Source organism: Tamandua tetradactyla, chromosome 23, assembly GCF_023851605.1.
Source record: "Tamandua tetradactyla isolate mTamTet1 chromosome 23, mTamTet1.pri, whole genome shotgun sequence".
Classification (NCBI taxonomy): Eukaryota; Metazoa; Chordata; class Mammalia; order Pilosa; family Myrmecophagidae; genus Tamandua; species Tamandua tetradactyla.
The window spans coordinates 19614994-19629837 of NC_135349.1; the positions used below are offsets into that span (position 1 = coordinate 19614994).

At 36.8% G+C, this 14844-nt stretch overlaps 1 protein-coding gene across 19 annotated transcripts in view; it reads right to left on the minus strand.

Moving 5' to 3' along the window:
• LOC143667177 (CUB and sushi domain-containing protein 1-like) overlaps window positions 1-14844 on the minus strand; it is a 315312-nt gene that overhangs the window by 91458 nt on the left and 209010 nt on the right. For 9 of the 19 annotated variants that reach the window (XM_077141077.1, XM_077141088.1, XM_077141080.1 and 6 more), the window contains one exon: window positions 14659-14775. The exons of 1 other annotated variant lie outside the window; for it this stretch is intronic. In XM_077141077.1, coding sequence (XP_076997192.1) covers window positions 14659-14775 — 117 coding nt within the window. Of the gene's footprint in view, window positions 1-4013; window positions 4571-12959; window positions 13114-14658; window positions 14776-14844 lie in introns of those variants that run through there. 9 more of the 19 variants (XM_077141074.1, XM_077141073.1, XM_077141072.1 and 6 more) reach the window with 3 other exon arrangements.

The window sequence follows — 14844 nt, forward strand, 5'->3', positions numbered from 1 at the left end:
CCTGAAACTGTACAGACTTCTAACCTCCAGAAATGTGAGACAAAACATCTCTGTTTTTTTTAAGCCACTCAGTTTGCGGTAACTTGTTATTTCAGCCCTAGGATACTAATAAAAGAACTATTTTTGAAAGTATTAATAAACTCCTGGGTTGTGCAAATATAATAGTTTATCAATTAGCATAGAAACATTTTGCTTATAGGGACTATTAATTCAATTATGCAACATTTTGTTGTACATTTACTATTCTGTTGTTCCAGAAGCACTTCTTAAAGAAGACTTCTCTCTTTCTCAAATTATGCCATTTTAATGAAGTCTGCTAATCACATTTTCTCACCCATGTGAACCAAGTTGCTTTAATACAGGGTACCAATCCACCTAGTCTCACTGATTGGACTTTGGAGGGTTATATGACCCATTCTGGCCCATTAAGAATGTGAAACCAAAATTGCACTAGGAAAGGAAGAGCCCTGTCCTAGCTGAATACATATGATTAGAACATGGCCATCTTCACATCACTGAGTCCTAGATTCCAATCATGCAAGAGTTTAGTTGTAACCTTGCACTTATTGCTTAAATTTTTTGTTCACTTACAATGAAAAAAAGCTTTCTTCCCTACCATATTAATTAGATCTAGCTACCAATCAATGGTACTTATTTATGGAATCCAGGTTCATCCAAGAATTTGATAAAGATTGTGTATTTCCATCATTTTACTTATCACCAATTGCATGAGTATATTTATATAATTCAAAATGAACAGAGACTTAATTTTGATTCTTTAATTTTCTCCCTTTAAGATTTGAGGGGTGAATGGAAGAGAAAGAATGAAAATAAAACACATAGAATGCTTGTCTAGATAATATTTCAATATTGGTAGTTATACTTAAGGTACACCCAGAGTTATTTGCATAGATGAAAAGAACAGCCAGTGCCCAAGTAGTTACTGGTTGGCATTGGAGTTCCACTATCTTTGCTAAACTGTCATGCATTTGGCTTAAGGAAGAATTCCATAAAGAAGGTTATTAAAAAACAAAACATTACCAAGACAGGACATGTGGTAACTGTGCCAGTATCTGACTTGATAGTATATCGGCTAGCAATATCAGGTGATGGGTAGAGACTAAATTATATTCAACTTAGAGAAAAATACAGAGCATACAACTTAATCTAAGGTAAGCCTTGTATAACTTCTTCCCTGAAATGCATATAAAGCACAGTATAACATCCCCTGGCACCTGGGGTAATAGAGCATCAAGTACGGAGGACACAGTTATACACTGGGGACCTATTATGAGTTAGGGACTGTTCTTCACACTGAGCATAGAGCAGAGATAAAAATAGAATTGATTTCTATCCTCATGAGGTGTATTCTTTCTGATCAGACTTTCTTTGAAAATATAAGTGTACATTACATTTATTTTAATGCTTTCAAAGTATATCTGTCCATATACCACAGTAGTGAAAATTATCACAAATCTCAAAGATGTAAAATAAGAAAGATTACTTCTTCCTTTTGCTTGCAATGGCAGGAGGGCTCTACTCATGCAGGTAGCAAGAGATCCAAAGTTAGCAGCCATTATCCTGGTCACTGTCGAACTCCATGTAAGAAGACAAGGAGAAAAAAGTGAACCACATGCTGGCTCTTCCAGCTTCCATCTCATATAGCATTCACTCAAATTTCATCGCCTAAAACAAGCAACACCACCACTCTTAATCTTAAAGGGGTAAGGCAGTGTGTCCCTATCCCATCTCCAGAAGGCAGAGAATAGGATATATTTGGAGATCAGCACTAGTGACTAACACACAGAGAAATGCAAGGTGATGAAGCTTATAATGGGAGATTTTACCTATTCTGGGTGATCAGAAAATGTCTCCTTTAGGATATTATGCACAAAGTGAGTCCTAAATGACTAATTGATGGAAAGTGGGGATGGGGATGAAGAACATTCTAGCTTGATAGGATTACATGTATAAAGCCCAGAATTAGAAAGCATCATGGCCCCAGGAAAACACATTATTAAAAAGGCCATATTGTTGGACTGCAGTGAATGAGATTAAGGGTAGAGAAAGAAATGACTGAAGGTCTAAGTCCATTATAGATTTTGAACTGTAGTCTAAGAATATAGGGAAGCATGGAAAAAGCTTTAATTAAGAAAAGGGCAAGTCACATTTTCCTTTGAGAAAGATGCAGGAAGTAGCAAGAATAAATGTGGTAAGACCTTCAGGAGTTGAGGAATTTTCTAGGAAAAATATGAGGATGGTTAAGCTTATTTGTGGTAATGGAGATGGAAAAAATGAGACGGATTCCATGAGTATATTACAGGTGGACAAAAGGACTTTGTGATTGGTTTAATATTGAACAAGAGAAAGGAACCAAGAATAGCATCAGCTTTAAAGCTGAAACAGCTGGATAAAACATGTATCATTCACTTATTAGGATGGAGAACACTGGAGGGTGAGCATATTTGGGAAGGAAAATTGTGAGCTCAATTTTAGTCACAGATAACTGGTAGAAGGGGGCCTGGGTGACACCAAATGGAGATGTGGAGAAGTAAGTTAGACATCTGGTACTGGAACTCAAATAAATACCTCAATTGGTAATGTAAATGTAAGAATTAACCATTACTTATTACTACAATAGTCTTTGGATCCATGAGCATTGGTGATACTCAGAGAAAGCATATGATGAAAAAATCAGGAACTCCTACTGAGCTCTCTAAATTTAAGTTGTCAGAAGAAAATATTTTTGAGAGCAGAAAAGCCAAGAAACTATATTCTCATCAAAACCAGTGCAGAAAGGCTGTTAAACCAAAAGTGGTTAATAATGTCTAATGCTTCCAAGAAACATGAGAAATGAAAAATTCCCAGTGGACTTGATGACATGAGCAACTCTTGAGATGGAAGAGCATGTAAGTAGAAAGTTGTTTTAAGACAGGTAAAAATGAGTAAAGAAGAAAGAGTGTGGAAGTTGAGAAAATTAATGGAGATAATACTTCTGAAAATTTTTCTTAGAGAGCAGACACTGGAGGAAGACATGGGGTCAAAGGTACATGTATACGTATATATGAGCATGAGTGTGTATATGAGAAATATCTGAATCTATTTGAAATGCTATTAGGAAAGACCTAATAGAGAAGTAGCAGTTGAAAATGGATTTAAGAGAAGATAATCCCTAGCTTAATTCCTCTGAAAGAGTAGATAGGCAAGGAACCTAGAGTGCAGAACACAGAATGGATTGGCTTTAGGTAGGAAGAAATTCTCTTCCATTTGAACGAGAGACAAAGAACAGAAAATAGGTACACATGTAAGTAGATCCAAAGATTTGTTGTGGGAAATCTCTTCCTCTTTGATGTTCTTTACCTGTTTGTATGTGTGTTCTTGTATGCCTTTCAAATAGGAAATGACAGTGTTTCCTGAAAAAGAAGGGGAAAGTTGAGATGGAAGACAATGAAAGTCAAAGTGTTTAGATAGAGAAATTCTGGAAGAGTTTTGTGATAAATTCCTCACCGGTCTAGCCATTTTTTCCATTTCCTTTTTCCTCCTACCTGGATTTCTACTTTAAGAGGCCCAAGTTGTTGAAAATATATGTTATATATGTAGGTACCAATTTAAGTAACAATGTCCAATGGTTCAACACAAGATACTATCCTCTCAGTCATAAAATATGAAAACTCTGTTTCCAAAGTCAGTCTATAAAATCAAGGAAAGCAAGTGCTTTAGAAAAGTTAAAAAAATTAAAGCCACTAGATTCAACTTCATTTGACTTAACAATACTCAAGAAACAGTCAGCTAAATTATTTTGAACAAAATGAAATTTTTGAGCTTTTCCTATGTCTGAATTCTTTTGTAATGTTGATTGAAGAAATTTAATGATTTTGCATTTATATTAACTTTAAAAGATACAGCTCCATCACTGAGATTATTTTCCTAACATAATTTGAACATTACTTCATATATATAAGCCATTAACTTGAGCTATGGCAAGGCATAATGACATGAAAGACAATGCCAGACCCAAATTCACCATGAATTGACTCCCTATACAGTAATCCTGGAGGGATAAGACTGAAGTACAAGTGGCTAAGAAAGGACACAGTAAAATCTGTTGACTGAAAGGTATGTGACAATGGCCATTTGAGGGAGTATGAGAAGAGGGAAGAGAATGTGGATGGAGTTACAAATAACTGCAGCCGATTTGGGGTCTCTGTTCTTACTGTCTGCCCAGTGCAAGAAGGTCAATGGCTCCCCTGTTAATCAGACAGTAGCATTTCATTAGAAATTATTTCAGTTGTATGTTTTTAACCAATTATGGAACATACCATTTAAACATCAAAACACATGTACATATCTGAGTCCTTATCTTGATAAGCAAGTTTAAACCCTTGCCGGTTCTGCGAATGATCACCATAAAAGTGGATGAGTGCTTCATGCATTGTACTCAGCAGTGCTGAAGGCAAGTCAGTGCCACTAAACTGCCCAATCATAGGGCTGGTGTGATAAGGTCCATTTTGAATTTCAAGGTAATCATGATTAGCTTCAGTAGAAAAATTCAGGAATTGAATATGGGCACCTAAGAAAAATATGCAAAATTAATGAAAGTTAACATTGAAATGTATAAAATCAGTGTTTATCAAAGGTGATTCAAATGTTATCAGTATTCCAAAATAATAGCTCTATATGAGACTGAACATTGTAATGAAAGAGAGCACATATTTTTGAATACAACAAACCTTGGTTCAGTTACTTATGCCACTGCTGGTTGTGTGACTTTTGTCAGTATAATTAACATCCGTAAGTCAATGTTTTGTGAAACATGAATAATATTCATACTGCATCATAAGCAGGTATAATTATTAGAATGGTGATTGGTGCATATATGCCAATGATTCTGAACAGCTACTTTGTAATTATTCGAAGCATACACACATGAATGTAATTGTGGGTCATGGCATCCATGAGTTAATACACATCTTTATTAATGAAGAAGCTCATATAGGTCTAAAAGTTGCAACAAACTTTAAGTGTCTTTTACTTAAAGTCTTTTACAGCAACTGAATGATCAAACATTGTGCAAAATATTTATTAGTTTAGCAAGTGAATATTTGCAACTGTGTTTTATATGCAAAGCAAATCATTGATATTTGTATGAAGGTCAAACTGATTTAAAAAATAATAAAACAACACCATACCTCTACAATTTAACAGCTTGGCATAATTCACCATACTTAAAGACAGTACAAATGATCTATTTTCTATGGTATCATATTGATCTGCATAGTAGATAAGCTACAGTAGGAAATTTAGAAGAAAATCAAAGTATTTTAGAGTTCTTTGTTATGGTATTGTGACATTTTCGAAAATGTATTTGACTATGGTGTCTATGCTGGTTTGAAAGGATTTATGTACCCTAGAAAAGACATGTTTTAATCCTAATCCCATTTTCTAAAGACAGACATTTCTTCTAATTCCTATTCAGTACTTTATGTTGGATACTTTAACTAGATTATCTCCATGGAGATGTGACTCAATCAAGTGTGGGTATTAAATGATTAGGTGGAGATGTGTCTCCACCCATTTCTGGTGGGTCTTATGATTACTTTATTGGAATTCTTAAAAAGAGGAAGCATTTTGGGAAAAGCCTTGATATTCTGAGAGAGCAGAGAATAACAACAAAATAATGACAGAAAGCCACAAGATTCTGGGAGGGACAGAGTCCATCAGCCAGTGACCTTTGGAGATGAAGGAGAATGCCCCTGGGGGAACTTCATGAAACAGGCTTGGAGAGGAAGCTAGCATATGCAATGTTTGCCTTGTGCCTTTCCACTTGAAGGAGAAACCCTGAACTTCATCAGCCTTCTTGAATCAAGGTATCTTTCCGTGGATGCCTTAGATCAGGCATTTCTATAGACTTGCTTTAATTGGGATATTTTCATGGCCTTAGAACTGCAAACTCATAACTTTTTTAATTCCCCTTTTTAAAAGCCATTCCATTTCTGGTATATTGCATTCTGGCAGCTAGCAAACAGTGTCTAAAATATTTTAACACATTTCAATAGTTTATATACAACTCCAAAGGCACGAGTCTTTGCATAAGTCCATGCAATTAATTTGGGTAAGAAAGTCTAAACAAAGAACACCAAAGCTATTATAAATTAACCATCCAATATATGAAAAAAGTTCTATTTTGTATTGTTTTTCTACTGTTTTTAATGGATGAGAATAGCTTTACTTTTACATCTCATGTAATACATTTGATAATTATTTCTTAGGTTGGGAAAATTAAGGATCATACTTATTTGGGTTATCCAAGTTATATGTAAATACAGGGAAACTTTCAAGGAGACAAATCTACATGGGTAAGGAAGAAAACAGTTATCAAAAAACAGAATTTGGTAAAAAAAAAATGAAGTAAAAGCTCAAGTAAAGAGTTATACAGATCCGGAGACTGGCACTGGCCCAGGAGAATGCTGGAACTTCACGCCTCCGGTCGCTGCTCTTCACCTGGCCAGGACAGCATGGACGCACTGTAGGTTTCAGGGCCGGGCTAGGAGCCTGCAACCCTAGTGTCGCTATTCTCGCAGTCTTCTACGGAAAGAGCAGTGTCCAGGCCTCCTCTAGCTGTAGGAGGGCCTGGAGACCCTTTCCGAAGGAGGTGAAGGAGCCTCAGGGTGGTTCCTCATCTGCTGCACTGAGACTCCATGAGCAGACGGAAGGCAGCAGCTGCCACCAAGGACCCAACAACGAATCAGTTCCTTTAATCTCGACCCAAGAAAGGATGAAGAAATTTGGAATATATACAGACTACCGCCAGAAAATCTGGACCCAAATCCTCACAAAGAAACAGAACCTGCAGGAGAAAGAGGGCTTTCTCAACTGATCCTGGCCCTTTCTGAACAGAGGAGCACCAACCAGTTGAAGATGGAATCGCATTCCACCTTGCCTGAGAAATCATTGACATTTGAAGATGTGGCCATATATTTCACCCGGGAAGAGTGGAAGATACTGAACCCCGCTCAGAAGGTTCTCTACATTGGTGTCATGCGAGAAGTCCGTGAGACCATCGCCTCTCTAGGGTTAAAACTTAGAAGTGACACTGGGAATGATGTGCCAGCATTAGAATTACAAGCACCACGTGACAAAGTAGTATCTGTGCAGGCCAGAGTAAATGCTCCCCGAAAAAGAAGAGTCAAAGGAGTACGCACGGAGTGTTGTAAAACCCCATCAAGATGTGCCAAATGACAAAAGAATGAATGAGTTTATAAATGAGAGCTTCAGAATCTTATGGCCATCACAAGAGCAGTTTTATGGGAGAGAAATGTTTTAAATACCTAGGAATGTAGGGAAAACTTCAGGATTAGATCTGCCCTCATTAAGCACCAGCGTATTCACACTGAAGAGAAAACCCACGCATATCACTAATATGATAAACAATACAGATGTTTTTGGTGTGGGAAAAGTTCCACTCTTAGCATAAACTGTCTATAAATTCATGAATCTATAAATTCATCATAGAAATTCACCCAGGAGAGACATCCTTTCAAAGTCAGAAATGCAGTAAAAGTTTCGGTCATAATGTCCACCTTTTAAACACCAGAGAATATGCTCAGGCAAGCAGCCTTTTATCATAGCATGTGTGGGATAAAGTTTAGCAGCACTCAAACCTTCTGAGATACAGAAAGTCCCTAGGGGGAGGGAATCTTGTCCAGTGGCCCCAATCTAAAGAAGACACCAAGTGGAGTTTAACCCTAAGATGATGAATGAATAAAAAAATCATCAACACCAAAGATAGGGACCTGTGATTAAGAGAAACCTTGAAAGAGGCAAGGGCCATGCTTGACAAAAGAGAAAATAAGTTATCTTCTTGTTCAGCATTCTTTCTTTCATACTTGGCACAAACCTGACCCATGGTAAGTTCTTTATGCTTTAGGACTTTTGACAGTGATTTCTTTATACTTTAACACTTAGCACAATACTGACATACAGTGAGTGTTTTGTACTTTATTACCAAGCACCAGACTGACACATAGTGAGTCCTTTATACTTTAAAACTTAGCACACCACTGACACATAGTGAGTTCTTTATACATGAGCACTTAGCATAAGATTGAGACAGTCAGTTCTTTATATTTTACCACTTTGCAGAAAACTTACACATGGCGAGCTCTTTATATTTTACCACTTAGCACAAGACTCACACATAGTGAGTTCTTACACTTTAGCACTTAGCCCAAGACTGAAAAGTAGTGAGTTCTTTATAATGTAGCACTTAGCACAAAACTGTCACTGTGTGCGTTCCCTATAAATAAAATGTGACAGTATATCTATCAAAGAACAGAAACTTCTCTGGCCACCTGAAAATTAGCTCTAGTTCCTCTGAGCATCCTCAGGTTTTAGTGTTCTTTATTCCCAGGATGTTGGGTAGTTGGCAAATGCAGGACGCCCCATGTCCTTGTCTCATTCTCTAGCAGGAGGGATGGTAAAGAAGAGTATTCAGTTCCTTTGCACAGCGCTTAGGGTAGAAATAATTGCACAGCTGCTCTAGCTGTCATTCTAATTGTATAGACTTCCAAGGCTGGGAGGTTCAGTGTGCTTTACTCTGGAACAGGAAGAAGGGATTCATTATGTGCTATGGGAGGAGCGCCTCCACTTGAAAGCAACTGGGACCTTGCAAGCTTAGGACAATTCCCCTTTTTCCTCTCAGAACTGAGATTCTAGAGAGTATTAAAGCCTTCTGCTCTTGAAGGAAGTCAGAAATCTTGCTTGCTCAGTGCATTCCAAACATACTCAGGCAATGCTGCTTGACAGCTACTAAGACGTAGGTTATGAAGAGAAAATATTCTTCAAGTACGTTTGGGATCTAGGTGTTTATGACATCATTGTTTTTTTTTCCATCTAGCAGTTGTCATAGCTTTTGGAAACTAAGAGAAACTGAGAGACTAATGAGAGAGAGATATAAGTATGCTTTCTCTAGTGTTTTTTAAGCACAATAGAGTTTGTGGGTGGTGGAGGGGGTGGCATGTGTGTTTTTGTAGGTCCCCTAACATCTCTCAGAGCATTGTCATGGAACACCAGTTAGGGAAACAGTGATCCAGTGAAACTCTCAGCATTATAGTTACTGAAGGTCCATAATGCTAAACTGAGTTGTTAGAACAAAACCCAGTGCTCATGTCATCTGAGTCACAATGAAATGTTCTTTCCTGCACACTGCACAGGTTTGCTGGTGGTAGAGAAACAAGCATTCCTCAAACTAGGAGGTTGAATGTTATGATGTTATGTCAGGCCTTGGTCTTAGAACAGAACCCAAACGTGTTCTTCCACTTCCTAGTAGGTGACATGGAGAATTCCCTCTCCACGGGCCAACAGAGAGGCTTTCATGTCTCCAAATTCAAATCACCCAGTATTGTTTGGCATCTTCTCGTGTATCTAATAGGGAATCCACGTGTTTTAGCAGAACAATTTCTGTAACTTCCAACAGCTGCACAGCTGCAAAAGCAGACAGGGCATCAGTTCTGCCTGGCCCATAGTATAGACCGCATTGCCCAAGCTGTGTGGCAGGATAAGTGTGTCGTTGTAATTTGCTTCTATCTTCTTCGACTTCACATCTCTTAAATCCTAATGTTTTTGTAAAATATGATAAAAACTATTGCTGGAAAAGTTCAATAATAAAGCCAAAGAAACGTGAAAAAAAAAAGAGTTATACAGAAAATAAACTAAAAGTATTATATAAAATTGAAAGTCATCCACAAAAAACAATTTCATTAATATGGAGAAATCTTTGTGAGGAGGACCATTTGAGTAAATAATGGTCCTTTCTGATTGAGCATATACTAAGGCTAATGTTATGGGGAGAGTCACACCCTCCAAAAACATACATTGAAGTCCTAGTCTCCAGGACTTCAGAATGTGAATTTATTTGTAAATAAGGTTGTTACAGATGGCGTTAGGTGAGGTGACCCTTATTCCAACATATTTGTGGTCATCAAAAGGAGAGAGTTGGCACAGACTCAGAGAAAAAAAAATCCATGTGACACTAGGGCAAAGACTTTTCATACTACAAACCAAAGAACTCCAAGAATAACCTGCCACCACCAGAAGAAGGAAAGAAACATGGAACAGATTCTTCTGTACAGACTTCTTATAGGGAGCATGGCCATTCCAGTATGTTATTTCAGACTTCTAGCCTCTAGAACTGTGAGACAATATATTTCTGCTGTTTTCAGCCATCCAGTTTATGCTACTTCATGGCCAGCCTTGGAAACGAAGGCAGTCAAGTCACATCCTTGAAGATGAAGCTGTGAACTATTTTTTCCTCATCCATTTACCCAGCAAGACAATCATCATCATCATCATCATCATTATTATTATTATTATTATTATTATTATTATTATTTCACAGGTGGGCAAACTAGTGCTCAGAAATATTAGGAAATATTTTCCAAGTGACACTGGAAGGGACAGAGGTAGAATTTAAACACAACTCTGACTTACAAAGTGCTCACATTTTCTGGCTAAGCATCCAAATTTACCATACAAGAGCTGGTAATCTTATGATAAACACATATTAATCTTTTTCAGAGAAAATAGGTTTGTATTACAGTTGTTTAATCTAGGTTGGAAGAGGATAAATAAAAGGAAGTAGAAATGTGAGATGCTTCAGGGAGAAGCTGAGGAGGCAAAAAGCAGAAGAAAGTATTCTTCAATATATCAGTCAAAATTATTTTAGTATATGTGCTGGTTTGAAAGGAAGTATGCCCCCTAAGAAAAGCCATGTTTTAATATAAATCCCATTTCTTAAAGGTAGAATAATCTCTATTCAATACTGTATGTTTGAAACTGTAATGAGATCATCTCCCTGGATGATGTGATTTAGTCAAGGGTGGTCGTTAAACTGGATTAAGAGATGACATGTCTCCACCCATTTGCATGGGTCTTGATTGGTTTATTGGAGTCCTATAAAAGAGGAAATATTTTGGAGAATGAGAGATTCAGAGAGAGCAATACTACGAAGCCGAGTCCACCAGCAAGCGACCTTTGGAGATGAAGAAGGAAGACGCCTCCTGGGGAGCTTCATGAAACCAGAAACCAGGAGAGAAAACTAGCAGATGACACTGTATTCGCCATGTGCCCTTCCAGCCAAGAGAGAAGTCCTGACTGTGTTCACCATGTGCCTTCTCACTTGAGAGAGAAACCCTGAACTTCATTGGCCTTCTTGAACCAAGGTATCTTTCCCTGGATGCCTTTGATTGGACATTTCTATAGACTTGTTTTAATTGGGACATTTTCTCAGCCTTAGAACTGTAAACTAGCAACTCATTAAATTCCCCCTTTTAAAAGCCATTCCATTTCAGGTATATTGCACTCTGGCAGCTAGCAAACTAGAACAGAATATGTAATTGAATTTATAATTACAATGTCCATGCCTGTTTATTAGTGGTACCCCAGCTGTCAGGTAAATAATAACTCAGTCTACAGTCTTCCTGGCCATTTTAATGTCATATGTAACATATAATTTTTATTTTAATATCGGAATAACTCTTTAAAATTTATTTTAAAACATTTCTTTAAACACTAGCAAATTTCAATTATTGATATTTGCTGAACATCTGTCAATGAACACATAATTTTTTTTTCCTCAAGGTTAGCAAATATTTTTGTGAAAAGGAAATGAAAAGGACAAGTAGGTAGGTAATAGCAATAGCTCTTCTAAGTCCTTCAGCCCTAAAATATCAGCCTCTATTCTGCCCTGATAGGTTGTTGACCACTTAGTAGCTTACATATCTGTATTTGACTTGTTTCCTCACCCCTTCATAAATTAAGAACACAGTTTCCTTTTCTAGCATATCCCATACATTGGATAAAAAAAAGTATTTTGTCACTAGAGAACAGGCTGCACAAGAATCCCTTTTGTTAATGGTAATTACTTTAAGGACATGGAACCCAAGATATATTAAAAGTTTAATAAATATCCAGTCTCCTCCATCCCTACTGGGTGGAATGTGAAAGCTCCAACAAGAACCATCAAAAACAACTTGTTGAATTACTGGCATTGCTATTTAGGTCCAAAAAGTATCAGACAGTGTACTGGCTTGAAAGAAGGTATGTACCCTAGAAAAGTTATGTTTTAATCCTAATCCCATTTTGTATAGGCAGCCAATTCTTCTAATTCTTATTCAGTACTGTATATTTGAAACTGTAACTAGATCATCTCCCTGGAGATGTGACTCAGTCAAGAGAGGTTGTTAAACTGGACTAGATGGAGATGTGTCTCCACCCATTCAGGTGAGTCTTAGTTTACTGGAATCCTTTAAAAGAGGAAACATTTTGGAGAAAGTAGAGATCTGAGACAGCAGAGAATGACATAGCCACAAGAAGCAGAGAGTCCACCAGTCAGTAACCTTTGGAGGTGAAGAAGGAAAATGCCTCATGGGGAGCTTCATGAAAGAAGAAGCCAGGAGAGAAAGTTAGCAGATGATGCAGTGTTTGCCATGTGCCCTTCCAGCCAAGAGAGGAACACTGGCTGTGCTTGCCATGTGCCTTCTCACTTGAGAGAGAAACCCTGAACTTCATTGACCTTCTTGAGTCAAGGTATTTTTCCCTGGATGCCTTAGATTGGACATTTCTATAGACTTGCTTTAATTTTGACATTTCCATGGACTAAAAACTTACTTTGTAACTTACTAAATTCCCCTTTTTAAAAGCCATTCTGTTTCTGGTATATTGTTTTCTGGTAGCTAGCAAACTAAAACAGACAGAACGAAAAACTAGGGCAAGATTGGACATTTAGAGGTTTTTTATTCACTATTAGGTAGAAAATCAAATAGTAGGGAAATGACTTAAATTATGCTAACTGTAGATATGGATTTGCAGACTTAAGATGTATTTATCATGAGAGTTTTGCAAATTCCTGGAATGACACAATAAAGAAAGAAATGAAAGACAGGAAGTAGACCAAGGGATAAACTATTAAAGATGGTCAGTGTCTCAAAAGTATAGGAAATAATGAAAGTGGTCTTTTGCTGTTTCAAAATTAAACTTGAGGGGTAGGCCATGGTGACTCAGCAGGCAAGAATGCTCACCTGCCATGCCAGAGGACCCAGGTTCCATTCCCGGTGCCTGCCCATGTAAAAAAAAAAATTAAACTTGAAGTGGAAATGAAATTATGACAAATGCAATATTATGAACAGAATTAGCATTTTAAGTAGGATAAAGTATCCAACCAAATGTCAACCAACCTAATACATATCTGGAAATAGAACAAAGCTCAGCTTTAATCTGATTTAAGGTAGATTTATTTAGCCATATAATTTTCAGTAAATTATGTCTAATTTGACATCATTATGTCAAAATGAAGGGATTAAAATAGTAATAACCTAGTTACTCTTTTATTATCTCACTGAATATTTTTAAAAATGTTATTACAGCAGAGAAACTAATCTGAATACCTATCTTTTGGTGGAATTTACTCAGCACACTTTCATCCAATTACAGCTACATTGAAAATTGTGTTGGTAAGGACTCATCTGCACAAAGTATTTTGCATCTGTGCTTTGATGAAACTTTGAACATGTGACCATGACTTGAACATTAAACCCTCATTTTTAGTTGTTAGAACATCTGACTAATAATCACTGTATTACACATTTTCTTCATGTAAAATTATATGCAATATGCAATTTAATGACAAAAATTTTGAAAGAAACATTCGGATAGCCCATGCCTGTGTAGATGGTCAAAAGCCATGATAATTTTGTACAGTGTGATGTGCAATATTAATCAGTGATTTTTAAGTATAAAAGGTAATGAAAGCATAAAAAACATAGTAGCACTCTGCTAACTGTGCCTTTAGGCATTCTCAAGAAAACAGAGACAGAAATTGTGAGCCAATCGAGCTCATGCCAAACAACACAGAACACTGCCCAAGTTCGTGAAAAGGAAAGAAAACAGTCTAAAAATATAAGAGAATTTGATTTAACTACTAAAGCAGTTAACACTTAAATCATGCTTTCTCTATGTCAAGCATTTGTATCGCTTAATCCTCCAAACAGCTCCATGAGATTTTTTTAAGATAAAAGATTTATTTAAGATAAAAAATAATCAAAATCACATGGCTATTCAAAATTTCACAAAGACTACACCTCTGAAAACAGGTCAAAATGGGGTTTAGTGTGCATAGCATTGATGATTATGAATTATTTAAGATTGATGATCTGAAAGTTCATAAAATATTTATAAAACAATACTGTTTTCAAATCATATGACATATTCAACTTATGTCAAAACCTTAAAAAACCTGAAAAATCTTCAAATGAAATAATAGCTATTATTGAATACCAGAGGTAGATTTGAAAAGGAGGTATTATAAATGAAGAGAGAGACAACTGAATTAGGGATGCTACATTTTACACTTCATCTGCATACTATACCATAAGGCAGCTAATTTAATTTCCCCCAAAAAGAGCTGCATGGTTGGACTGATTTTTCAAATAACTTTCTGTTTCAAAAGTTGTTCCACCGAAGCTTTATTTAAAGTTATAAGCCATTTTCAATTAAAGGAACAGTTGGATAAACAGATTAAGGTATAATTTTTATTCAGCATAATTATTTGCAAGATAGAAATTGAAAGTTGAATTTTTAAGAATTCAAACTGATTTCACTTACCATAGCCAACGGGCAATGAGATCTTCCAAGTGCAGTCTAAGTTGTTGGGGTAACTGCCTGGAAATCCTGGACTCAAGATCATGCACCCCAGGCTGCTCAGTGTTCCTCCACATGTTGCTGGTAAATGGAAAATGGCTGTCAGTTCCATGGCACTATCCTTTTCTCCCAAGACTATTCAATTCAAAC